The sequence below is a fragment of the Atractosteus spatula genome, chromosome 3 (assembly GCF_055471065.1).
Source record: "Atractosteus spatula isolate fAtrSpa1 chromosome 3, fAtrSpa1.hap1, whole genome shotgun sequence".
NCBI lineage: Eukaryota > Metazoa > Chordata > Actinopteri > Semionotiformes > Lepisosteidae > Atractosteus > Atractosteus spatula.
The window spans coordinates 75,281,639-75,309,608 of NC_142708.1; the positions used below are offsets into that span (position 1 = coordinate 75,281,639).

At 48.2% G+C, this 27,970-nt stretch overlaps 1 protein-coding gene across 2 annotated transcripts; it reads right to left on the bottom strand.

Moving 5' to 3' along the window:
* Nucleotides 1-1,001: 1,001 nt before the first annotated feature.
* On the bottom strand, nucleotides 1,002-27,489 carry supt5h (SPT5 homolog, DSIF elongation factor subunit). Of its 2 annotated transcripts, XM_088909865.1 has the most exons (30): nucleotides 27,400-27,489; nucleotides 26,128-26,228; nucleotides 24,583-24,724; nucleotides 24,030-24,095; nucleotides 20,559-20,570; nucleotides 18,338-18,407; nucleotides 17,635-17,703; nucleotides 16,056-16,121; nucleotides 15,035-15,065; nucleotides 14,828-14,896; nucleotides 13,980-14,231; nucleotides 13,557-13,646; nucleotides 13,085-13,155; nucleotides 12,204-12,309; nucleotides 11,857-11,950; nucleotides 11,259-11,395; nucleotides 10,790-10,945; nucleotides 9,877-10,023; nucleotides 9,072-9,218; nucleotides 8,720-8,845; nucleotides 7,927-8,011; nucleotides 7,404-7,511; nucleotides 6,339-6,441; nucleotides 4,936-5,063; nucleotides 4,589-4,697; nucleotides 4,333-4,491; nucleotides 3,295-3,463; nucleotides 2,561-2,764; nucleotides 2,118-2,213; nucleotides 1,002-1,496 (listed from the first exon to the last, which is right to left on the bottom strand). In XM_088909865.1, the coding sequence occupies exons 2-30, from the start codon at nucleotides 26,206-26,208 to the stop codon at nucleotides 1,356-1,358; spliced, it is 3,234 nt and encodes a 1,077-aa protein (XP_088765991.1). In that variant the 5' UTR covers nucleotides 26,209-26,228; nucleotides 27,400-27,489; the 3' UTR covers nucleotides 1,002-1,355. The 2 variants fall into 2 exon arrangements, with proteins under 2 accessions (XP_088765991.1, XP_088765992.1); XM_088909866.1 differs by lacking the exon at nucleotides 20,559-20,570.
* Between the last annotated feature and the right edge of the window lie 481 nt (nucleotides 27,490-27,970).

The window sequence follows — 27,970 nt, forward strand, 5'->3', positions numbered from 1 at the left end:
CCCGTTCTGCTTTGCAGACCCCCCCAAGATGAACTGAGAGCCACACGCTGTGTGACAAGATCGCCCCCGCCTGCGGGACGGTTAGTCTGGTGTCTGAAGGGGGCGGGGTCACGGGGTCAGCGGCGTGAGGCGAGTTTCCAGCACCGTCCCGGGCGGTACGTCACCGAGTGGGCTGCACGCTCCCGGCACAGATCCCTGCAGAGATCCCAGAGAACTCCGTGCCAGGTTTATAATGACGGATTTCCAGAGAGACGGAGCCCAGATCAGCAACACTGCGATTGCTTTTGCGTTTTGATAAGATCACTTTATTGGCCATATTCAATTTCTTGTGTTAGGAATTTGTCTTTTACCCCAGCTTGCTCTCCATGAGACACACAGACGGGGAGAGAGAAGCTTGGGGTCAGAGTGCAGGGTCAGCCATTGTACAGCACCCCTGGAGCAGCTGGGGTTAAGGGCCTTGCTCAGGGGCCCAACGGAGTAGGATTCCTCTGCTGGCCACGGGACTTGAACCAGCAACCTTCCAGCCACAGACGCAGATCCTGAGCCACAGAGCCACTGCTCTGCTCTGCCCGGTGCGCTTCTCCTGTTTGATTGCCTGAACAGGTACTTGGGAGTATTCCTCATGCGCTGCATGTCTTTAAAAACGCCTGCGACTAAATCTGCATTAAAATGTTGTGCATGGCCATAACGAACCATCAAGGTAATAAATTAACTGCTTGTTAATAAGGTCAATTGCAACAGATTTACCTGGCAATTGTCTGAAATAATTATGCTACAATAATATTGTATGTAGAAGGTGATTAAAAAGAAATGATAATTTATCTGTTGCCCATATATGTAGCCGTTTAGCAGGGAGCAGTGGGCCAGGAACTGGTGAGACCTGCTGCAACTAGAGAGAAGCACTGAAAACACTCAAAGGTACGATCACAGTGAAGAACACACAAAATCAAAGATGCACACTTTTTAAATTTGAGAGTGAAAATAAGCCACTCAGCCCAACATCTTCTCCATTGCCGTTTTTATTGTGGAATTTCATGGCCTAAAAAAACAAACAAAAACAAAGCAGAAAATAAGTCCTAAGTTCCACACTGCACAAACAGAGCAGCGCGCCACTCCAAAATCTGGCTCCAGCAGGTTTCAAAAAAAAAAAAGGAAAAAAAAATCTTCTCCTCAAATTAGGAATTACTCGGAATTACTCTCCATCTCTTCAAGAAGTTGACATATGCACAGCCTCACCACAGCAGGAGGACGAAGAAAGTACAAAAAGTAACGCTACGCCACAGAAAAGCATTTTTTTTTACATTCCTCTAACTTCAGTGGGATGGATGCGCGGAGCTCAAGCTGGGAGGGATGGATCACACCTCCAGTTTGCCCAAGAAGCGCAGATTGAGGATCTTGAGCTGCTCATCCAGCTCCATCCTCACAATCCCGTCCTCTCCGTCGATGCTCAGCAGGACGCCTGTGGCCTCCCGGTCCTCTCCCAGGATCACTTTCACCTGCAGGGGGACACACACAGCTCACGTCATTGGCTACAGCTGGGGGCTACAGGGGGGGACGTGCGAACTGGCTCTAACCCTCTGGCCTCCAACACCGGCGCCGGAGAGCTCTGATCCTGCAACCCTCCATTCATCTGGCAGGAACATGAGACCCGGTGCCTCTCCAGGCCCAGTGTGACTGAACCCTGAAAGGGCCTCAGGTTATTCAATCCTTCTTACCAGGGACTTGAGCAACACAGAGACATTTCACATACACCCTGGAAAGCCGATCTCCAGCCGAGTCCAGCCATAAAGTGGGTCCAACAAGAGCTGAATCCCACAGAATCCAGAGACAAACACTGTTACCCATTAAACAGATGTCAGTTACAATTAAAACCTGTTACTGCAGACACTGACAATGCATGTGGAGGTGTACTTCTCCTTCCAAAACACATGGGGGCACTATAGGGTAAGGCTTTTAGAAAACCTTGCCGTGTCCCAAACGAAGTACTGAACAAAGAGGAGATGCATTTTTTTTTTCATGCTTTAAAAGCAGTGAGTGTCAGGACAGGAAGCCTCACTCTGCACAGTGATTTAGCATCACAGGCAGGTATAGCTGCTCCAGGCAGGAGCCGACAATACCTTGTTGTTCTTGGTGGGTGTCACGGGTTCCAGGTGCTCGCTGGAGATGCTGACCACCTTCTCGGTGTCCTGCAGGTACACAGAACACATCCCGCCCTGTGGGACACAAGACATGCAGAGCCCATTGACTGGACAGCAGACCAGAGACGCCACCCTCGGCTCCCCCGCGGACCTGGGGGGATCCCCCATGAGACATCCGCTCGGAGGAGGCCCCAACTAAGCGTGTGCAAGCGTGACAGATTAGGACGGCTCACGGGGAGGAGCACCACGCCGTGCACAGGAAAGTACGAGCGCACCGCAGAACCATCCAGACAGCAACAACCCTCAGGCAGCCAGGTCCGAAAAACTCCGGTCAGACGATTCCAACCCAGTGGGGCGTCGAGGTCAGAGAGTTTAGAGTCTCGACTCTGAGCCTCCGCTGCGGCAGGGCTGCGGTCACTCACCGTCACACTGCGGATCACGCCGGTCTGGTTGACCACCTGGGTGTCCAGGAAGGAGTCCCGGACACGCACGAGGATGTCAGTGGTGACCCAGTCGCAGGACGTCTGGTCGATGCTGGAGCCAGGGGTGTGGGGGTTATACCCACCAGGAGAGGGCGCTCCTGGGGTCATGGGGCTGTAGCCTACCGGGCTGGGGCTCGGACTGGCCTGGGAGGGGGACCCAAACAGTCAGCATGCTACATATCGGCAGTTTAAATTCATCTACAACACCTTTCAGAGATTAATATGTAAATACAGTTTACTGGATTTAATTTAAACGCAAAAAAATATTTTAGATATTTTAAGCAGTCACCCAAAAAATCTAATAAAATCAGTTAAATCAAGCTCAGTATTTCACCTCACAATACCTGACTTAATACAAGATCAATTTCTTTTATCAGCTTTATTTTTTGGTCTCCTTGTTTCTTAACTGCAGCCATCACGGAAGTTTGAAGATAAGTTCTAGTGACTTCAAACCTTTCACGATGCAGAAAATTATACACCAACAGTGAGCTGACTCACAGCCCCCCTACAGGGAGGGATGGGTTCCTGACGTTTTTCCAAATATCATCCACAGTACACTGAGGAAAGTACCCACTGATGCTCAGGGAAGCGTAGGGACATGGCTGGCGATGTGGTAACAGTACTGTACAGAGACGAGCTGTAATCTTTCACAGTGAGGAAGAGGGAGGTGTTACCTGGTACGCCATGGGCGAAGGGGTGGGGTGGTAGCTGGCAGGAGAGTGCGTGTTCTGGTAACCCACAGGACTGGGCGCCACCTGGTGGTAGCTCTGTGGGCTGGGACTGGGCTGGTAGGAGCCCTGCGGAGAGGGCGCAGCATAGGGAGAGTACTGGTCTGTGTTGTACCTGCGAAACAAGGACAAGGGAAGTAGTTAACACGACGTGCGTCATACAGTGCTCTCGATATGCCGATGCAGTTTTTTTCTGTTTGTACTGGTGGAGTTACTAACATATCAGGAGAACGCCCCGCTGAGACACCACACTCATCACGCGCTTTCAAGACACAACACGACCCCGGTGGTCTGACAGGAGACCTGTTCCAGTCAAAACCCCCTCACCGTTTTCCCCAGCGGCCTTCTACTGTAATCGTAGCACTGCGTGGCTGTGCATTGTTCTGGAGGAAAAGCAACACTGGACGGACTTGCAAGAAAAAAAACAACTGTTGGCTCAAGAGCTTTGTCCTTCGCTCCCATGTCATCATGTCTCCACGAGCTCCTCCAGCTGGCTTGAACATGAGCGCAGCGCTCACTACGGCCTGTCCAGCGTCAGGCCTGTCAGAGGAGTGGGACAGCACCGACAGATCGACCCACGACTTCACCCACACACTCTTTCAAAGCCTTGGCTTGCACCTCCTTTCCCAGACTAGTGTGCTGACTCAGGAGGGATTGATGGATAACATCTCAATCTCCAGGAGACTTCTCCGGCAGACAGGCTGCCTTCGACCACACTGCCAGCAAGCGGGCAACCTTCCAATACCCTCACTGGCCTGTCCGCGGAACAACAGCGCTCCTGTCAGCTAACCTAGCTGCTCTTCTAAAGTCAGAACTGATGCTAATGAGAAACTGATGCTAAACAGAACACACATGCATTCCCATTGTGTATCCTCATACTTCCAGAAACTGAAAACAGTGGGTACGAGCTGATAACGTCAGGGCCCCTGTGCCCTGGCAGTGAGCAGTGAGCGCCCATGGGTGGATTGGGGTGTTGTCACTCACATGGCAGGGGTGCCCGGTGTTTGTGGGTTGTACTGGGGGTTGACCTGAGGAGAGGGCACCTCAGGGTAACCAGGCGTCTGCGGATTGGGTGTGCCCCCATAACCCTGCGGAGAAGGAGAGGGCTCGTCATCGTATCCGAACTCGTAGTCCTCGTCAGCCCTGTGAAGAGAAAACGGGGTGAGACCAGGGACCCCACGGCGTGTGATCAGACTGAACTATGAGAGCCAGCCCCTGCGGGAGAGGGGGGGCGCCATACCTTGAGGGAGTGTTGGGATTGTTGGGGTCCCAAGCTCCGCTCTGTCCTGGGGTCCTGCTCCCATCATGCAGCGGGGTCTGTGAGCCATAGTGGGGGGTGCGGTTCCCAGCTGCAGTATTAAAGGCAAAGGCAAAAGAGTCCAATCAGATCCTGATTCATGAGCCTACAAAAAGCATGGATCCTAGATCTGGAGAAAGAGGAGATGTTATGTTTTTCATGAAACAGAAAAATCAAGTTTTGTGAGCGCTCAAGACAGGATCATTACCAAGTCCCTTGGTTAGTGTGCTGTAACCCCAACGCTCAGGAGAGTAAGAGAAGGCTGGGATCGGGATCGGGAGAGGTCTTACCGTCGTGCAGCGGCGTCTGAGACCCATACATGGGGGTTCGGGAGCCTGTCCCGTACATGGGGGTCTGGGAGCCGTACATGGGGGTGCGCCCATGTGTGGAAGTCATTCCTCCGTGCCTCCTTGCTCCCCTGTGAATCCCCCAAAAACAGACATGTCAAAGGTCAGACAAAAAAAACCTCAGAAATGTCCACACAAAAGGGTGAGACTGAGCGGCAGGCAGGCGGTGTTAGGGGGGTACAGTAAACAGTCAGGTGACAGGTCTTTCAGTTCTAGTCAGCTGCAGTGAAGAGCCAGAATTCAAGTGAGGAGACGCCCCCCAACACACACCACCCTGCCGAGTTCGCACGAAAACCTCCGACTCCCCCTCTTTTTTGCCCAAAGTTCAAAAGAACATCTGTTTTATCTTTTCTCTGGAATACATTTTTATTCTGGCAAACTACTCCTGAGGAGGAAGAGGGATTTACAGGGAAAATTAGTTTTCCTGCGTTTCCCAACGAACTGCACTATGAGAGAAGACGATGTTCGCGCGCTGCTTGAACTGTTAAAAGCTGCTTCCTCTCATCCACTCCAGTGTGGTCAGATGTTGATTAACTAACCCTTGGCAGAGCAGATTAAAAGTAATAACAGCTGCACTCATATTTTGCTCATGTATCTGAGGGTTTCATACAAAGAGATTACAGAACGAAATACAGCATCAGCCAAGTCACTGACAAGAGCACTTCAGTCTGACATTCCATCTACACACAGAGATTCAGTAACTGACCATATGCCTGGTCTGAGGAAGACCTGGGGCTTCAACTGGGAACCTTATGGTAGCAACCTCTGTACCTTAACCACTGGACCGACGGCCCCCCCTTCACAAGCCCTGTACCTTAACCACTGGACTGACGGGCCTCCATTCACAAGCCCTGTACCTTAACCACTGGACTGACGGGCCTCCATTCACAAGCCCTGTACCTTAACAACTGGACTGACAGGCCCCCCTTCACAAGCCCTGTACCTTAACCACTGGACTGACGGGCCTCCATTCACAAGCCCTGTACCTTAACCACTGGACTGACGGGCCTCCATTCACAAGCCCTGTACCTTAACAACTGGACTGACAGGCCCCCCTTCACAAGCCCTGTACCTTAACCACTGGACTGACGGGCCTCCATTCACAAGCCCTGTACCTTAACCACTGGACTGACAGGCCCCCCTTCACAACCCCTGTACCCTAACCACTGGACCGACGGGCCCCCCTTCACAAGCCCTGTACCTTAACCACTGGACCGACGGGCCCCCCTTCACAAGCCCTGTACCTTAACCACTGGACCGACGGGCCCCCCTTCACAAGCCCTGTACCCTAACCACTGGACGGATGGGCCTCCATTCACACTGCCTCTCATTCCAAAGGCACTTACACAGTGGTCAGACGCTGCCGATCCACGGAGATGGTCTGACAAGTGGAATGCAGCTCCACGCGAGCCGTCGACTCTGTGGCGTCTTTTACTACTCCAATGTACCCTGGGAAAACAGAGCGAGAGCTCAAATTCTCTGGCCCACAAGAGACCTGCGACCCCCCCCTGACAGGAGAGCCACTGCTGGGCAGCCACAGACACAGGGAGTTTGCACAACAAAGTCTTTTATTCATTCAGGGTCAAGAACGGAGGCTGTATTTAAGTGTATGGTATTTAGAGTAAAAGTTAGAAGAGCATTTTTAACAGTGTTTCAGAAAAATAAAGTATAAAATATTGCTGTGAAATGGAAGAGAAGCAGTTTTTAACAGAACAGAATATTTTTATGAACTTCTACTGGTCTGATGTTTACTGGACATCTCAACTAAGGATCAAAATATTTATACAATTCTTTGCAGTTAAGCGAGGAGCACTACAACCCAATGTAATCACTGGCAGATGTGGCAGAATTAGTGTTTTTCAGGTTTACACCATAAAATCATGGTCCTGGTAATCACTGCCTATTCTTCATGTACGAAATTAAATTAGAACACTGGGCACCACTACTGACAAGTATAATGTTCGCAAAGACAACAAATGACATAACCCTGAGAATTCATAGGTCCTTGAGTTCCTGCAAGATAGGAGACCTGTGGGCAAATATCATGCTCCTATTAATGAGGGGAATCACAATGCCAAATATTTAGCATGTTGCGACTTCTACAGATAAATTTCAACAAAGGCTCCATATATAGAGTGCCTACAGAAAGTCTACACACTTATTTTTCACCTTGCGGTTGGGTGTTACAACGTGTAAATAAAAGGTCAGATAAATTCTGATTTGTGTCTTTATTTCAGGCTGTTAGGCCACAAAACGTTACTCTGGAAAGGGTGTGTAGATTTTCTGGGTACATGCGTTTCCACTGTGGCTTGTTAGTCTTACAGTTCAAGACTCCCGTTCAGAACCAGCTTGTGTCCTTGAAGGGCATGACTGTAGTCTCCCTAATTCTATACAGTACAGGCTCTGCTTACCTTTGTAAGGTCCCTGTGAGATACGGACTGTCTGTCCAATCAGATCGTTGTCCCGCCGGCCTCGGCCACGCCCCATGCCTCCGCCATGCCCGCCCCTCTGCTGCTGACCTGCGAGTCACACGATGAGGATTTAAATCACAGTGACGGCAGGAAATCGAGGCGCAAAGTAACTCCACTAATCTGTAACGTGTCTCGACATGATGGATCGATGTCAAGCGAAAGTGGGGATGACTCATCACGAGGGGATGACGCGGCACATGAGCAGACAGCTCCCGTGACAACGCCTGCTCCTCCTGCAGGAGAGTGAGGACGCTGCACTGCTCTCAGCAATCACCTGTGGGGTCACGGGAGAGCCTCGACCCTCAGCGACAGCCAATCACATCCGTTAGCCTGCTTTTGATTCTGTTTATGGTAGCTGGACGCACGTCAGGTGAAAGAAAAGCTTGCAACGGCAAAGGCCCTTGAGATCTGGGTGTAGTGTCCGTGTGAGGTCAGCAGGTGGCGGTATGGAGTCCGTACTCACCCCCTCCTCCTGGGTGCATGGGGCTGCTGATCCGGGGGCTCATGGGCGCAAACCCCCCCACGGTGAAATTCGTCACATCCCTGGGCTACACACAGACATAACACAAGCCTTCAGTGACAAACGCAGGGAGACAGGAGGAAGAGCACATTGCTCACAGGGCTCCTATAACACATCTTCACCTGTGATTTCAACCTGTAATGCTTGAAGTAATTTTAGTGCGTTAGTGTTTAAAAGTTTTCCAAGGAACAATACATCCTACGTACTTCCTACGTAACACTACTTACTAAACAGCACTCCACGTATTTCTTATTTCAGTGGTTTTACTGCTGTAGCTTTTATTTTTGTGCTTCCCCTTTTCACAGTGTCTCCTCATCTTTCCTCCCATGGATCTACAAGCTACAACCACACTCCCGTTGTTTGGAGCCGTGAGGCGATGTCATGACGAAAAAATAAAAGCGTAAAGAAAAATGACCCATTTAAATGATGTTCGAGCAGGGAGCTGCGTCAGCGTGCACAGGCTGCAGAGGAACAGGTAGGGGTTCATTCCCTGCCGAAAAGAGAAGAGACAACCTTCCGGCTGTGAAGCCTTCTTCCCACCCAGCCGAAACGTTGTGTCTCTTTCCTTTGTGGCAGGGAATAAACCTCTACCTGATTTTAATGACTCCACTTCAGGGGCCATCACAGTCGCCCCTCAGCAAACTGGGGCTTGTCTGAGGCAGCTGTGCCGTGCTGGGAGCCTCCGACAGGCCGGTTTATCGGGGCGATGAGCTGTCCCTGCGGGGAGAGCGCCCACCTTGGAGCCCCCAGCCAAGACCAGGTGACGCGTCTTGCACACAAACATGCCCCCGTTCTCCACCAGCTTCTTGCAGTGCAGGAAGGCGAAGCCCCGGAACAGGTGCCGGATCTCTCCCTCTCGGCCCTGAGGAAGAACAAGCACACCGATGGGACAAACCCCGGAGAGGCCCGGAGCAAGCTGGCTTGACTACGGACTGCTGTCACGTTGCAACACGTTCGAAAGCGCTCGAAACACGCTTTAACCGATATGGGGAAATCTGTCAGAACAGGAACGTCTAAATTAAATATTTTCAAAACGGTTTATGCCATGTTAGGCCATTTTCCGGGATGTTCCTGTTTTGATCCCGTACCGAGTGCGGGCCGTCGATGACCTTGACGATGTCCTTCACGTGGATGTTGTTCTGCTCCGAGTCCAGGGCCACGGCGAAGCGGTTGTCCTTCCTCCGGTTCACGGCCTGGTGCCGCACAGTCAGCACCTTCCCGTGCATGTTGAGGACCTACAGGGGTTTGACGGGGAACTCCTTTGTAAGGGTATTCGTTGCAGGGGGGGTCCTACTTTGCTGTTGCACACATGCGGTTGCATAACCTTCTCTGTTCATGACTACAAACGTTCAGTTCCTTCCGCTCATCAGTGTAGGACATTGCCTTAAGCCCAGGATGTATCTTGGTGCTCTTCTCTTAAATTCCAGAGCAGCAATGTTTTTTTCCGAAACATGGGGACCAAAACTGCGCAGAATATTCTAAACGAGGTTTACTAGTGCGCTATACAATTTTAATATGACATCCCTCGATTTAAATTCTAGGCTCTAAACTACACATCACTGCATTTTGTTTGTTACCCATATTGCCTAGATGATGTAAATAATGCGTCAATATAAATACCCAAATCTTTTGACTACAGTCTAAGAAAGTATGAAAAAGTATGTTTCCTTTCCTTTGAAAACTTAAGAACCCTCTTCCTTTTATTGGTGTGAGCACTGTTTTCTGAGCACTTTTTATGCTTTGTTATTGCTCTGCATAAACAGTATGTGGTTGAAACCGACGCGACGCACGCTTGCCCGGAAGAGGGCAGCAGTGGCTGAGCAGTAAAGGGCGTGCTCTGGACTGGAGAGCCGTCCCAGTGAAGAGACGCTCAGGGCGAGAGCACAGCCCTACCTGGAAGGTTTCTCTCTCCAGCCGGACGATCACGCCCACGGTCTGCGGGTCCAGCTGCACCAGCTCCCCCCACTCGTGCTGGCCCCCCGCGTCCACCCCGGAGGCCGTCTCCGAGCACAGCTGCAGGTCCCGGGGGAGCACCTTCAGCTGCAAACACACGGCAGCACAGCGCGGTCAGAGGCGGCCCTGGCCAGCACGCCTGCCCGTCACACCACTGAACTACAGTGGCTGGCTGCGCAGATGAAGGAGGAAGAGAGGCTTTGCCTACAAGCTGAAGAACCAGACTAAAGATTTCTTTTCCATTAACAAGCCGCTGCACTCCTTGTGGTATTGGTTTTGATTGCTGCCGACATGTTTTGGTGATGAAGGGCGGCTGTTTCACTTGGACTAGAAAGAACATCTGGCGGTTTCTCAACAAGCGTTCTAGACTGGGAAGGGTTCCTGCCCATCAGACTCCTCCATCACCAGAAAACAGTCGCAACAGTTGCTTGAGCCCAAGAGGCAAAAACTTTCCATTAACGAGTGCGGGAGATGGTTAGAAAAATGTTCAGCTCTTGCAATACTGTACTGTGCAAATGTAGTCCGTGTCAAACATTTCTGTTCGTTGTACTGTATCTATGGGCCTATCTTTCCCTAAAAGAATGGAGCCTGTGGCTCAGCTGGGGCGGAGAAGAGCTGGACGAGCAGTAAAGACTGTAAACAAGCGTTGTATCCATGTGAAAAATAAGTGGATTTGACCGTAAGCTTATGCATAAAAAACAAGAGACCCGCTGCTTTTAATTTGCATTTTGTGCTCCCGTTGAAGATCCTACACTCTTCCCATGGTGTTGGTAAACGCAGCTCTAATTCCGCTTCGCCGCACGGATGCGAGAAGGCACCCGTGTGTACAGGGGCCCCCGTCCCCGTCCCCTACCTCGTGCATGGTGAGGTCCGAGAAGAGGATGACGAAGTTCTCCTCCACGCGGACGATGAGGCCCGTGTCGCCCTCGTACCTCCCGGCGATCACCTTCACGTGGTCGCCCATCCTGAAGTACTTCCTCAGCTCCTGGGCCGGGAACTCGAGAGGGTCCTGGGGGACAGAGACGATCAGCACGCCCCCACCACCCAGACCCGCGACCCACTGTTGTCAGGGCAGAGCTTCAGCACGTTTTGGGAGAAGCAGATTACCTGGCACGCGTGCCAGGGTACAAACCGAACACAAGACGGGATGCACGCTTTTCGCACATGGCGTTTCCACAATTTCCTCTCCTCGGATCCCAACCCAGGAGGACCTCACAGCACCCACTGCTCCTGCGCATGTGCCATTAACTGTAAATCCTCCACAGCGCAGGCGGCCTTGTGGGAGGAACAGCAGGCCTGTGTGCCGGGGCGCAGGCCTGTACCTTCAGGTCCTCGTGCTTGGGCAAGATGGTGATCTTGTTCCCGTCGACGCTGAGGATTTTGCCCTGCAGGTTGATCAGCTCCCCCTCGCACACTTCCACGTTGTCCCCGGGCTGCAGGTTGTGCTCCCGCTCCTTCCCTGCGGATACGACAGCACGGGATCTTAGCTCAGCACCCCTGGCCTCCCGGGACAGGATCGATAGTTTTAACAGAGAAAGACCAGTGCGAAGGAGCGCCGTCTGCCTTGCCTCGGAAACACAACTCCACCTTCCGGAGGTCTACCTAGCTGGCCAAACACGCAGTGGCCTGACGTTGACGCGCGTGAAGGAGAGAAAAATAATTTGTTGGCTCATGCAGGGCCTGATGTGAACGCTACTTAACCATTACATCACCACTGTACTATAACTGTGGGTGCAGGGACAGGCCCCATAAGCATGAGAAGGCACCTTTCTTGTTTTAGGCTGTCCAGCTGAAACGGAAGGATAATGAGTCACCACAGCAGACAGCTGACACAAAGAGGGAGAACGCAAGGCTGATTCGCATTTACAGGAAGGGACGGGCTCTGGGCTGCGCCTGTTTGATAGCGTGCAGTGCAATCACCTGTTGTCTCCGTCACAACTTCCAGGTCGATGCCCTCGGGCTGGTCCTCGAACTTCTCCAGCTCGGACAGGGTGGGCTTCACCCCGTCTGTGATCTGCAGAGGCAGAGGCACACGGAGGAGGGAGGGTGAGGCCGGGATCACTCCTGAACAGTGGCAAAAAATAGCTGCCCCCGACAGCCCAAGACCTTCAAGATCTGGCCCCTGCCCCCCTTGCTGGGTCCTCCAACATGGCTGCCTGGGCCCGCAGTACCTCCCCCCCACCGGTATGCACCTTCCGCTAACTGGGAGCCCGCAGGCAGAGGGGGCACGCCCGCGCCCCGCCTCAATGGAGGAGCTGCACTCTTACCACGGCGGACATGGCGAAGCTCTTGAAGAGGAAGCCCTTGCGGCTGTAGCGGTTGCCCTCGAAGATCAGGAAGTCGCCGTCGGTGGTGACCTCCCCGCCCAGCGCCCTGGAACATTGAGCCGTGCGAGACGGTCAGCGACCCTGCGCCAGGACCGGTCGCCCCACACCCTCCCCGCGCCGGGACCAGTCCCCCAGCACCCTCCCGTTTAGCACCGCAGCCCTCAGAAACCAGCCATCTTTACACCCTTCCCCCTCATCCGGCCCCCTCCCAATAACGGCACAGATGGACAATTAACAATCAACAATTATTATACAGACCAGCGAAACTCTACAAACATTAGTGCAGTGCTTCTAATGAGCAAAGTTTATTTTTCTATAAAACTTAAGACCAGACTTTAAACAGAGGTCCTGACTACTTGGGTCAGTAAAGATCCCCTGGCTCTTGTTGGAATGATTAAGGCTGTGATCCCTGGTGTCCTAATTAAATTCCATTCTGGGTTTGTACAATCTGCCCTTCCTAATGCTCCCTCCTTAATTCAATGGGGGAAGCAGATTCTCACCCCTCTGCCCTGGTGTACAGTGTAGTGTGGCTGCTGGTGCTGACTGGGTGCAAGTCGCCCAGTTAGGAGCTATTCTTCAATGGTAGAAGAAATTGGGTCTGTCCAGTGTGTCAGGCGATTTGGGATCCTTTGTAACACTAAGCACAATAGGAATGCAATTTATTCTGATTAAAACTCCCAGCTATAAGCCAAAGGAGCTGCAGCTGCTGTAGTAAATTCTGCTATACCTGGGCCTGGACACACACTGGGATACTGAAAGACCCAGGGGAAATGCTGACCCTGGAATTCTCTGCTCAATGAAATAAAAACTGTTCACGATACCTGATCTTCTCAGCATCAAACAGTCTCTGGGAGGGTCTCTTGAACTTCTTCCTCTTTGCGAACCAGTCTTTCTGTGAGGGAGGGATACAATATATACAGCCAATCAGGGATCTAGACCAGGCTGAACCCTACCAAAACGTCCTGTCCCACATCTTACAGAAACAGTACAGCTCCTTGGTTTATATACACATCTTTAAGAAGATGAAAAAGTTCCTTGGACAGAGATGTGTGAGATATACTACATTCCTTTCATTTGTTAATGCTTCAATTAGAGATCCAATGTCTGTTAACATGTTAGCTATAATATACACTTTCCCCAGAAGTGACTACTGGGTCAGCACAGGTTAGTTTCTTAATTAATACTGGCCGTTAGCAAAAAGGGAGCTCCTACTGTATGTATCAGCTCAGGCAAAAAGAAGAAAAAAAAATCACTCCAAAAGAGCGCAAAATCACTACGAAGCTTGATGCTCACCAGGCTCATCCGAGCTTTAATGCGATCGAAATCGATCCTGGGAATCATTTTCAGCGATATGGTGTTCTGACTGGGTTCAACATAGTCCACCTGACAAAAAATTCAAACAAGCAATCACAGCCAAATCATGAAAAACAGACGAACAACACTTCTGCTTCTGCGGAAAACAAGACTGTGACAAAACTTTTATGTTTTTGCTTTTATGCGTCTTGTACTGTGCAGCCAGGACATCTTACTAAAGGTAATCTTCCAGTCTTTCAAGGGGGTAAAACAGGAGAGAAGAGGGAGGAAACTCAAGTCCAGCAAAGGCAGGTGAGGAACAGAGGGTTGGACAGATTCAGAATATTGAGGGTTCTAGCTGTAACACCAAAGTCAATCTGTTCTCCAGTGCTGGTGCCTCCGTCCCTCCTGCCACAGTCATACCTGAGCGATGTCATCCTTGTACAGGCCTCTCTTGAGCCGCACCCATGACTTGGGCTTGAGGTTGGTGACTTCCTTGACCACCTTGAGGACGTCGGTCATTTCCTTGATGGGCACCATCTGCTGGTTCCAGAAGCCCATGCGCAGGTTGCCCACTCCTTCTATGGCGGACTTGACGTGAGTCTGCTTGTAGGCCTCGATATAGATGTAGCCCTTCACGTGCTCCGGGGCCACTACCGACTTAATCTGCAGGGGCTGTGGGGACAGCAGGAGGGCAGGGGTCAAGGGGGACAGGGTTCCACGCGGACCGCGCTTTTGATCCGCTTAGTGCCAATCGGCAAGTTTCACAAAAAATGTAACAAGCAGAGGTACGAGGGCCCACTGACACTGGGTTTAAGGGTACTTAGGACCTCAAAGATCAAAGCACCATTTCGTTTGCAATTAGCAAAGCTTTCCATCTCATTGAAAATCAAAGCCAGATTAGAGTTTTAAAATAAAGAAAAACATTAAGGTTTCACTGACTGCCGGGCGGGCGTAGTGAGGTGAAACTGTTCAGACCTGCCCTTTCTCCAATTATGCTGAAATCATACAATTTTAACTGAGTGACTTAAGTGTTAAACTAACCTTATACACAGAGTACATATGGTAAAATTTTGTGTTTTTAATTGCTGGCGCACACTGTCATTGTCTAGATGATGTAAGCGATGTGTCAGTATGAACACCTATGTCTTTTAAATACTCATCCACCTCAAGGCTTGCAGTTTTTGGATTCATAGTTTCTGTTTTTGCTACCTGCATGGAAAACCCTGCACTTGTGTACATTAAACCGGACGTTTTTTTCCAAAACGTACTGTGTCCGTGAACTGGTAGGCAATGAACTTCCTCATCAGAGCAATCGCAGTGGCTCTTTCTTCCCCGATCTGCAAGGACAAAAACATAAACGAACACCATCACACACCGAAGCTGGGCTGCAGTGACAAACGCCAACAACCAACAGGAAGCATCTGCTAGAGACACACAAAAGGGCGAATCACAGAACAGAAACAGGAGCGACTTACCTTGCACTTCACCGTCCACAGATTGGGGTCCCTTGAAGAAACAGATCAGAAGGGGGTTTGTGAGAGCAAGACCAGCAATAATCTTGTAATAAAGCAAACACAGCGAAGCAAAGGTTTATTCTGGGATAAAACAACACTGACTCTCATGTCTCCTTAGCAAAATTCACCTAGACCAAGTTCTTGGAATGGTTAGCTCTACGGTGTACGACTCAAGGATTGACAACGTTTTGTGTGGTCCCCCATCCCGTCCAAGTAAATCATCACATCATCACAAGGATCCCAGCATCCCACCCATCCCGTTCCTTTCTCCACAGAGGGCCAAGGTGAGCCGGAGTCACTGGCATGCACACACATACACGCGGGGGACAATCTACACAGGCCAGCTGGCCCAGACAGCACGTCTTTGGACTGTGCCAGGAAACTCAGATCTGCGTTTTACGATTCTTAGAAATGCATTAAACTTCCCAACTCAGAAATTCACTGGTACTGAACTGTAGGTTCTCCGAGGAGGAAATCGTAACCTTGACACATGGTTTAGTGGCTTACAAAACATGGATGCACACTCTGGGGGGGGGGGCCCCATGGTGAATCATTTCTGTAATGGGTGGGGGGAGAGGGCAAGAATATTACAACACTACACTACAATATTACACTTTATATCTCTACCCACACATTTCAAAACAATATTAGGAGCATAATATCATCACTGCAGTGACAACACTTGCTAACAAAGCATTTTAAGATAAATAAAAAAACAATCCCATGAAACAGAATCTAGTTTTCTGGGGTGCAGAGGTACGTTCAGGAGTTTGGGTAATCAGACGTCAGCCTCTCTCACTGCCACAGTCTAGCAACAGGCTCTTGAGGGATCTGAACCAGAGGCAGAACTTTGAAGAGCCTTCAAAGAGCCAGTATCTTCAGAGGAAAAATCTTGAACATGTGTTTGACACAAAGCGCAACGCACCAGGGACGGCAGGTTCTGACAGGAAGCGTTGCTTGTGTTGAAGACCTGAACACTTACTTGACTCCAGGGAGTAGCTGCTGCTGGGTGATGTCATCTGAAAGCTCTTCCGAGCCCCCGTAAAAACTTCAAGAGGGGATTTTTTGTAACGGGGAAAAAAAAAGGAAGAAAATGCATTTTATTTATTAAAAACTGTACAAACGTGGTTATTCTTCAAACAGACCAGACACACCTGTTCAACATTCTTTATTAATTATTATATAAAAAGTGAAACAACTGCACATTCCTCTTTAATCTTCTGATTACCATTGAGATGACACTCTCCAGAAAATACTCCTACTTCTGTTAGTGGGAAAACTTGCAGTGCAGTTCAGATGTTAAAGACAAATACACCATGGAGACATTTTGTTTTATCCTGTGACCTTTCCCCAGTGCCTGGTGGGGAATATACAGTTCACATTCACTCCCATTCCAGGACTGTGGGGAAAATGGGAAATACTGCCCCTCTGTACTAGACTAAAATCTTACAAAAATTAACAGCTGTAAAAAAAAACAACTTCCTGCTGCCTAGGTCCCATCACTTTTCAGTACCTCTTTACTGAAAGCTTGCCTGCCTGACATCTGCCTTTTAATCATTTCACTTCCCACGGGTGTAGTGCTTGCTGCTTTAAGGACTACATCAATCACTCCCATTCTGAAGAAACCTGGCTTGGATTCTGACATAATGATGAACAACAGACCAAGTTTTATTTTCTACTATTCATCTCTAAGGCATTAGAACGAGTATTTACAAATCCAATATTGGCTCGTATGATAGTAAATGATCTGTCTGAACCACTCCTGTCAGGCTTTTGCTGTAATAATAGCACTGAGACTATTCTTGTCAGGGTTGTGAATGATTTACTTATTGCGTTTCACTCGGGGGCTATAAGTGTTCTCATGCTCCTTGATCATATTGCGGCTTTTGATACAGTTAATCATTCAGAATTTCTCAAAACATTCCCATGACCCTGGTAAATCACGGTGTGCCGCAGGGTTCAGTCTTGGTGCCATTGCTCTTTATTATTTATATGCTTCCTTTGTGTCAGATTATACAAAAACATGATCTTCAGATGCACTGTTATGCAAATGAATCTCAGATTTTATGTTAAAACCTCTCCCTCTTCCAATCTCCCGCCTCTGTCACTAATCGGGTGTCTGAGTGAAATCAAGCTCTGGTTGACATCAAATTCCCCGAACGCCCTTCCTCAGACTCTTCGAGAGACAAACCCTTTGACTCTCTTCAAACACAAACTCAAAACTCACCTTTTTAGGGCCTACGTCTGACAACCTACATGTTCTTGTTTTATTGTATTTTTTGTCTTGTTCTTTCTTTAGCACTGTAGCGTACATTGCTCTTGAGGTTGGAAAGGTGTTATATGGATATAAGTTATTATTCTGGATAAACAGTTTATCTTAAGAATGAGCAAGAGAACTGACTATAGGTGCTTCTGCCGTGTAAGAATTCACATTTTTTTTAAAATACAGCCTTGACTCTGAACGGATAGCAATTTAGAACTGCTTCACTGTATACACTGTATGGGACAGATTGATCTCTCAAGGACAACAACATCTACAACTATACATGTAAATCACTTACTGTTCTCCTCCAGATGACTTGGCATATTTCTTCATGTAGTATTCACCCAGCTCCTCTTCCCGCTGGTCTCTGAGGAGGTGAAAACACAAAAAGCAATTCAAGAGAAGCAAGGCAGGGAAGCCTGTAGTTATTGGCACAACCATAGAATTCAGAATTCATTCAGAGTTGTCTCCTTCTGCCCGTGAGCACAAGGGGAGGGAGGAAACATGGATGTCTGGGAATGCTTTCTGCTGCTTGGCCCACAAACCCCTTCCTCTGAGGACAGTGCAGCGCGAACATGTCTTCAAACAGAGGCTCAAAGGACTGGGCTTAGGACCAGCGCGTTTGGCTTTAAACATCACTTGTGACACATACCCGGCTTTACTTTTAAAACAATTCTTGCTTTTCATTAACAAGGCGTTCCAAAATTTAATTACAAACATCACAACAGGTCAATAAGCGCTCTAATGTGCTTCCCCTGCATGAACTGGGGGGAATTCAGAAAGTGTACGATTAACCAATAAGAGGCTTCCCAGCCAAAGACTTAACACTTTCATACCATTAGTTCAACCTAAATAAGGGAATTACAGTTTTAAAAGCACAGTGAAAACACTAAGTGTACACAAGCGCCTATGATTCTCAGTCACACAGCACAGGGATTCACACTGAGGATCAGAGCTGGTCTCTTGCAAGGGAAGGGGCTTGTGTTCCCGTGCACACACACCTCCAGAGGTTTTGCAGCCTGCGGGCACCTGAGCGATCTTCATCCAGAACCACATGATCGATGTTGGACACTGAGGAGAAAAAAGGGACAGAAAAAAATCAAGCCAGCGGAGCGAACCAGATGGACATCTCACCGACGCACTACCTGAAACTACACGAGCAAGCGTCCTCCAACGCCATCACAGGCTCAAGTCTCATTCCCTCACAACTCCAAAGGCAACAGCCCGCTGGGGGTTTCTGTGCTTTCCGGGTTCAAGAGCAACATCCCACTCCAGGACAGTAACTTACTGCCCTGAGAAGTAAGGTTCAATCCCACTTCAATGTTCATTTCCTCTGGCTTCTCAAGAGCCCACAGCTAATAAAACTGGATAAACCTAATAACTGTTTCTGGTGTTTTTCACACAAGCTCTAATCACAAGTTGACAATTCAGTGACAGCGCTCCAACTGTTTTTCCCCTCTGAGCTTGTTTGTAAGAAAGAAAGAGTTTAAGCCAAATAGCCTGACAACAATCCAAAAGCAACTGTCCCATCAGGAGAAACTTTATTAATAAGGGTTACTGGCAAAAGTGAAAATTGTGCAGTCATTTTTCACGCTAGCATTATGTATGAGTTCACTGACAAGGTTTGTGATTTTCAGTCTACATCTAAAGCCATTCTGGTTCAAGACCTACAGAATAAGCCTGTTCCAGGGAACTGCAACAGGCTGTCTTAACAGGAATCAGAAAGACACGCACACCAGTCTAGACTGCCCGTGTCAATATCCCTCTCAGACGGCACACAGCCCATTGCTGTATGTGGAATCACAAGCCCCTAGTAGGGATTCGCTGAATTACAAAAGCAGAAACCTCTAAACAGCTTCTATAGCACAAAATCAACAGGTCTTCTGGAAACAAGAAAGCCGTAAACGGTACAAGATGCCTTTTATTCCAACTGGAATTTTAAACAGAAATAAAAACAAATGCACACCGGATTGCAGATTGCAAACACTTTCATATTCCTAAAAGCAGATAAAAGACAGATCGAGAGGCCTTTCAAAGGAGTGACACTGTGAAAGGCAGATGGGACTTTCTTGTTTTGTGGGAGGAGCAGGTCCAGGTTTGGAAATCACACTGCTATTTAAGACCGGCAGCTTCTCTTGGCCAGAACCTCAATTCCAGAACTCAAACTCGCCCACCCCAAACTTCTCATAACAACGGAGTTCTGGGAATTTCCAATACTGTATGCGCATAAATATTTTTGGAGCTTGCTTAGCATGGTCTCCATTGGAATTACATGGGAGTTTATGTTAGAGGCAACTATTGTGACTAATTGTTTACTAGAAGTTTACTTTGCTTTTGATTCATTCTCCGTGTTGACTCTTCAGTAACACAAATCTTTGAAAAATTACCCTCATCTGAGACTGAAATTCTAACAATGAAGAATAGTACATTTTAAAAGTCAAACAGGATACGTAAGAGTGCAGAGAGCTCTCAAACCAGTGGCAAGGCCTTGATTTAAGAGTTTCCTCCCATAGGATGAGTAAGAGAAAGTGTGTGGTTAGGGAGAGGTTGTTTTTTTTTCCCTCAGTGTGCACACAAATCAAAGTATCTTATTGTCCATTCAGTGCTGTTATTCCCACTTCTGAACTTCTGAGGTCTAATTTCCAAACCCGGACACTGGTGAGGCATCCAATTAAACCCCTTTATCTCCAATCCACCCCAATATGCCCAGAAAGGAATGGCACAGTGACGCTTCTCACACGCGACAGTGAGCAAGGCTGGCTGTCTCCGAGTGCAGGCGAGCAGAACAAGACGGCCGGCCAGAGCACAGAGCAGTGACCACACACCAGAGCACAGATGCCAACACGGAAGGGGCTGGATTGGAATGACCCAAATCTCTTTCCGTAAAGATCCCCCCCCCCGCCCCGACTACATCATCTTCACTTTCATTAATCTACGAAGCAGGTGTGTTCGGATTCAGTGCAATAACCTCTGGCCTGTGTCTGTCTGATACTGGCAGTGCAGACTGTGCACGTGCTCTAGCCCACATTTACAGCGACTGCTAAGCTGCAGAGGGACCGCTAGTGTACAAGCACAGCCCTCCTGTTCCCTACTGCTCAAAAGGCACTGAAAATATCTGCTCCGTGTTAAGTGTTTCTGCACCAGACAAAGACTCGGCAGCATGTTGCTGTGTCCCAGTCTACTCTACCTCCATGTTGGCACCTGGAAGAAATCAGGACTTACCTTCCGCTTCCTCTGTTGAAGGAGGGGTGGAGGTGGAGATGGTTGCAGCACACAGCATGAGCCAAATTATATCACCAATGGCGGACAGCAAAGGGTGACAGGGGTCAGGGAGGGAACCAAAATTTTGTGAAGGAAAAAAATATAAAAGTAAACAAAATGTCTAAAGGAACCCAAAAAAAGGTACAAATGGTACATACAATTGTAAGGAAAGCAGAGATTCTTTTTTTAGACAAATCTGTCCGGACATAAATAAATATTAAATCAATATAAAAATGGGACTCATACTACTAAAGGAACATACTCCGGCCTACAGTCCCCATACTGTGTGCAATGAGAAACAGTGCTTTTAATGTACAAGTGCTGTTTTATTGGCAGGTTGTACAGCAGCCAGACGGAAAGCTGGACAGTTCTGCAGTCTAAAGATACTTCCACTATAAAAGCTGTTTTCTATCTGTAATAAACATTGCTGTGCTTTTGTTTGAGCTTGATGTCAAGCAGTTGGGCTTGTTTATGTTGTCTATGCTCATGGCCAGGGGCTGTCCAGAAAAAGCTCCAGGTTCCGTCTCTAAAATCAAGGGCATCCTCACGGCTCAAATCACTGCCTGTTACAGAAAGAGATGCCTGAAGGTGAGACTAGACATCTGGTTTCCCTTAACCCAACTACCTCTGAACCAGTAACGTTTGAGAAATCTGTCTTTCCACATTCTGTTCCTCTGCACCAGAACTGCAAGCAGTACTGCAGTACTTCCCTGGAGACTTTTGAAGTGTGGGGGGGGGGAGCAAAGGCCAGTTGCAAAGTAATTTCCCTGCTTTCTGAGACAAGGAGGGAAGGGTTAACTGGCAATGCCCTATGACCTACGACCTATGACCTATGGGTGTCCAGGGAATGCCACCAACACCCACACCACTGCTCCAGGCCTGACCGCACCCCAACTCAGATTTCTAAAAAATACCTTTGTCTAAGAATGGGGGAATTCAAACTAAAAGTTATATTTTATATTATATCAGCATTCTTTTCTACTGACTTCAATGTAGACACTATTAATGTTAGGAGTCGTAGAGCGTGGTTTCTAACCATCATAGTAATCCATCCATCTTCTAACCACTTCATTCCATAACGGGGAGCCAGAGCCTATACCAGCAAACAATAGGCACAGGGCAGGATACACCCTGGATGGGACACCAGTCTATCGCAGGGCACACACACACATACACACAAACTCCACACAGACAGCACCCCAGATCCGAAACTGAACCCAGGGCCCCGGAGCTGTGAGGCAGAAATGCATGCAATGCTGGACCACTGTATAGCCCATATTAAATTGAAATGTATTTTATCATAATTGCAAGACTGCAAATGCTTAACATCATCTGAAGATGTAGGCTAGATGCTGCAATTTAGAAGTGGAAGGGTAAGAGGAGCTTTAATCAGGAACCTCCAGCACCACCTGGCCCGAGTTCACAGACACATTATCAGGGCTGAGATTGCAGTCTGGTTTAGAAGGCCCTATCAACTGAGTGGGTACCAGAACCCCCCCCCCCCCCCGCCCCAGTATCGAAACATCAGCTCCTGCTCTTGGTCATCTGTGCTTTCTTCTTTCCCAATGCAAAACAAGTCAACCACAAAGAGCACCAATGTGTTATACGGTACGTGTGCGTGTTGGTTTCCTGCCATCACGCATGCGTACAGTACATACATAAACATTTAGATATACAAAACAGAACAAAAAAACAAGATCTGGAATTGATTTACCGTTAACTGAAGGAGGCATGCATAAAAAATAAAGAGTTATGAGCGCAGCAAAGGAACAGTCAAAATTAACACAACAGGCATCACTATTGCAAAACAATTCAGGCTTAATGTTGCACGTTTTTTTCAAATGCCTAATGTTTGCGTGCCTCAAATTATTGCAATTACAAGGATTTCTGACACTAGACTTCAGAAACTGTAAACAACTGAAATTGGAGCCTTCCTAGAGGCCCCTTGTCTAACCCAATTACATTGTGTTAAACAGATGAAAATGGGAACGATAGCTCAGTAAACATCCTGTTAGATGGCAGGTGGACTAAGTCAACCCTCTCATGTGGTGTGCATGACTCATCATGTTGAGCTGCGAGTCCCCTCTGCCATGCTGTCCTGTTTAAACACCACAAACCTTTTTTAGCTTTGCCTTTGGGACACCATGAGAATTTTCCAGTCAGCCCAGAGCTGAACTGCGGTGTCCCACACTCCCAGTTCACTCACAGAGGCAGGAACCAGAATGTGCTCCTGGCCTGTGTGTTACTTAAGCCCTAGAATGACTTCAACACAACTTCTGAGCTGTCACTTTCCCAAGCTGGATTTGAACTTCCAAGACTTCAGCACTCATAGCCTGCAGGAAAGCAGCATGATAGTGGCCAACACCTGTAAGTCTGCAGTAAATAGGAAGGAGACTGAAGAGGCAGGGAAGCTTATTGGTTTTAAATGCAGACTGGCAAGGTTGAGGCAGGATGGGTGGCTCTGCTCACAACAGAATGCATGTTTTAATAAATAGCATACGCTGTTTAGGGGCATTTAAAAAAAAGCCAAAAATCTCTTATCATGTTTCTGAAACCCTTAGGGCCTGATCACTCAAGATGTTGACATCAAAGGGGCAGTAAATAGAACTACGTTTCTAAGGTAAATATTTGGAATTTACCCTTACAGCATGCTTGATGTAACTTCCAAATATGTTTCTGAAGGTTTTGCATTACAAGGAATTACATCCTACAGGCAATCACGGGCTAAAGCACAATTTTTAAACGTTTAGAATGTATGACAAAACATGACTAAGTTAAGATATGGGAAGCATTGAACAGCTATCTTTCCTTCCACCAGCTAGAGGTTAAAATCAGACCATGATGCACTGGCCTAGTCAGCCCTAAACAAAGCAGCTTCAGAGCAATGAACTGGCTCAAGATTGTTTTCTGTAAATCTTAAGATCGGGCCATTACAGGAACAGCATAATTAATATGCTATCAATAACATACCAACATTATGATATATCGTCGCATTTTGCAAAGGTTTTCCCTATGATGCTTCAAAACAAATTTTGAAACATTGTAATTCCTATTAGTCACTACAGGTTTAGCAGACAGACCAAAGGCCAACTTTCAGATTCAGAAGTTAAAAAAAAGGGGGGAACAGAAGAGAACAATAAGAAAATGTGTGTGTATATATAAAAAGAAGAATCCCCCCCACCTTTTTTTAGGTGTTAGAGGCATTCAGTCATAAACCCACAGATGGCAGCTTCACACCATTTCAGAATTTTAGGTGCTGAAAGGTTCTGATCTATAAAGCCACTTTGAAGGTTTGTTTTGGCTTTTTTAAATGCAATTTTTTTGTATCCCAAACCCAGTCACAGGAGACCTATACAGCACGCCAGCTCTCGAAGGAGAGCTTCTCACGTGAGCCTCTCTCTCCATCCCACCTCCTCGCGAGGACGCACTGACCTTTCTCTAGGATGTCTTCAGCTCCGTCCTCCCACTGGTCCTCATCTTCATACTCATCGTCCACATCTAGAACAGGAAAGATGGTGTCAGAGAGCCTCTCCTGTTAAGTGTCAGAGCCGCCACACCTGTGGCCTGCTCTCTGTCCACCTTATCATGCATTTTAAAAGGCAACAGACCTCAACACTTCGCACTTCTATGTTTAAGACATCGGACAGTGGACAGCAAGCCCGGATACGACCTCCCTCTGAATTCAGCTATGCAGAACCAACAACTGAATGCTGGTTCAGAAGCAGAATTGACACTTACAGGACTAGCACACCTCACTGTCCTGTACCCCAGATTAAGGGGGGCACCACACAATTTCACAGGTGAGCAGAAGGTAACAAGACAGAAAAGAAGGTGATTACATTGAATTTGGGCAGAGGATTGAATCCCTTCTTTTATCTGCTCCAGAATTACCATATAAAATGATTTTCAAATGGTTTTCTCAATGAACCAGCAGCACAGAGACACCCCCCGTGCCGAGGGAGAGAGAGGAACACAGGTATCTTACCGGCCTCGTCCAAGATGAAGCCCCCGTGACGTGGCTTCTTCCTGGGCCGGTCGTCGTCATCCTCCTCTTCCTCCTCGTCGTACTCTTCCTCATCCTCCTCTATCTCCTCCTCTCCCTTGTCGCTGGCCTGGGCCTCTTCCTCCTACCATTGCAGGACAATAGCGGGCCGTCACACACCCAGCAACAAACAAGCCACCTCTCTGCTTTGCAGAACCGCTCTCCAGGGAGGGCCCGACCCAAACCCCTGCCTTCCGACACAGCGGTCCAGAGCACACAAATAACCCTCCGTCTTGCCTTTCAACAGCTTCCAAGACTGGAAGTTGCGCTTTGATTCGGAGCTGTGGGCACAATCCCCACTCCGCTCTGTGCTTGGAGGACCGAAGGCGGGGCGATCGGCGCCTTGTACTGGGCCTGCCACCCCGGCAGGACGAGCTGCACCAGTCACTGCTCCCTCCCCAAGACCTACACAAACACCTTTCCTTTCTGGGTGTATTAACAGTGAAGCGCCAGGTTATGCCCTAACTTGAATTAACAACCCGATTTAACCTCTGCGCTCGTGGTGCAAAGACAAAAACAAGTTTTGAGCTTAAGGACCCAGGATAACTGCAGGTCTGAGCCGACTGCCAATGTTTAATTGCCAGCCAAGACGGGGCCTCCCAGCAAACCGACATCCCTGTACCCCAGCTGCGCCCAAGCACAGAGCAGAGAAGCAGGAAAGAAAAGCTAGTCAGAGAGCACAGTCGTTGATAGCAGGGAAATCTGAAAACGTTCAGGGTACAAAACTGTGTTAAGCAGTTATAACACACTGTGCTTAAAAACAGACGTCTCTTTTTCTTTTAAAGCCATCTGTATGCATAGGAATCCCAGTGCATGAGGCGCTAAGCGTCACTAAGTGTTTTGGTAGGCCACCGTTCAAGGCGCTATATAATATAAAGTGTTTCTTTATTAATAATAAATCACACTTGGCTGTTTTTGCACTGAAATGGATGAACTTTTGAAAAGTATTAAACGGCAGGAGTTAGTGTCACAGACCACATACTGAGGATGAAGGAAAAGAAATGGTGGTCAGGTAGTTGTCCCTGTTTACACAGGTGCCCCACCTTTGCCCAGTCATTCGTCTTAGTGGCAGCAGAACAATCTGTGAGCAGAGGTAGGACATGGGACAGGCCGTGCCCCTCGAAACGCAGATTCTAGCTAGAGGCCAATCTTCTGCAGCCCCTTCACCACCACTTAATGGGACAACTGGGGTGATCGCTCAACTTAAAAAAATAATATCCGCACACTCCAAAGAAACTTGGCACAGGTAGGCAAGAAAAGGACACAACCGCCACACATCGTCGAACACACGACTCCCCGTCTTCTTTGACCGCGAAAAAGACCTCACTTCAGTGACCCCTGCAGTGGCACAGCTCCCCAGACAGAGCAGCTTCTTCTGACCGCTCTGTCCAGTCTGGCCGTCCAGTGAGCGCAGGGTAAAAGAACACCAGGCCTAAACGGAGACTGTGCATCGATCAGGGGTACGGGGGGGGGGGCGCCCGCCGTTACCTCATTCTCCTCCAGCTCCTCCACCTCGCTGCTGCGCTCGCTCTGGTTGTCCGAGAAGTCGCTGTCCTCGCTGTCCGACATCCTTTCGGCACAACCCCCGGCTAGTGGGAAACAGGGAGAAGGAGCTGTAGGACCACGGGTTTGTAAACACCGAGGCTGAAGGCTGAACCTGCTCGCTGTGCGTCCTCACCCAGGAATCATCCTGACTAGCACAACTCCAGCCAGACGTTAGCAGCCAGCTCTAGAGCCCAGGAACGACTGCCTTTTCTCCAGTTCAAGCGGCAGTAGGCACCTCAATATGCAGATCTTGTAGTGATTGAATAATGTGTGTAGGGGTAATATGCGTTTTGTTGCTTTTGCAGTGCGGTCTTTTTTAATCTGGGCTGCGCTGGACCAGTGTCAACTGTGTTTGACGTTGAAGTACTAAATTGTGCTAAACGACACAACTGTGGGATCTTTGAGTGTTGGGGGTTTTACGAATTTCTCTTGAGGCAAAACATTCTGGATGTATCTAAAACGAATTATTTGGGGGTGGGGAACCTTTCTTTAAACAACACGCTTCAGCAGGAAGACCGCACCTGTGTTCGGGGGGCAGGTTTGGCCACCAGGGACCCCGAGTACTCGGCTGGGATGAGGATTTTAAACTTTCCCCGCTGGAAACACCAGCAAATTCAGCAATGACGTCAATATTCGAAATAAGTCGAAATACACGTCAAAGACCAGACAGCCCTGCAGAATCAGGCGCTCACCTCCTTTCGGCAGCGGATACTTATGACTCCGCATGAAGAGAGAAGCTCTCAAGACAAAAACAAACCGACTTCAAACTCTCCCCATCATTCCCAATTCGTTCTTGTTTTTATTCGTGCTCCATTTTTTTAAATTAAGCTACGCGCTACCAGACATCTAAAACAGAAAAACGCTATGCGACATGAGCGATATACGGAATTTATTAACGGAAACTATATTAATATAAAATACAGTAGTACCGGCCATGCACAAATACGTAAACAATGATATTAAGTACGCGAAAATCTATCTTGGCGCACCACGTTTAATCGTTTTTTCCTTTCATTAATGCACCAGGTAAGAATATTTTATGAGGTTAAACACCTTGAGATTAATAACAGGCACGAATCTTATAGAAAACTCACAGCTAGGCCCTGAAATTAAGCCTAAGCCTAACCCTCTTTCTAAGAAATACGTACTTAGTCGCACGAATCATGGTATTAATACAGGCATCTGACGCCTAAATTGCAGCGAAAGAGCACTTACCTTAAAAATTACCGCAAACTGAGAAATATGTAAAAAATCGTTGAGTTAATAAACACACATCACCACTCCAGCACAGACTGAAAGGAACTATCGCGAGAACACACTGAAAGACATGCTGCGGTCCTCACCAAGACGCCATATTAGAAAGGTCAACTGGCTCTGGGCGCCATCTTGGTAGCGGAAGCTGTATGTCCATCAAGTATATTTGATTTCTTTTTTGCCTTGGTATGTAGATTGCGACATTTAAAGTACTTTCCCGTTCTCTTTTTCGCCTTTGCATATTCATCTTTATTTAATGTGCTTTCACTTGGGATTTTTCCAAAAAATGAAAAAGGGATTTTTCATTTGATTGTGGATAAGAGTAACTGGCTACATTGTATAAAAACAATATAAACTCAAATGAGTAAATGTTATGCAGTTGTAATTCTGGGGACCCTCTAATTAAAGGTAGCTATATAATCAAGTGTGCAGGAAAAGACAGAGTATTGGTTCCTATGGATGTGTGGGTCTGCCTGTCTTTCCTTCTATGGGCGTGATGGAACAGAGTGCAGCAGCGCAGGTCTCTGCTTGT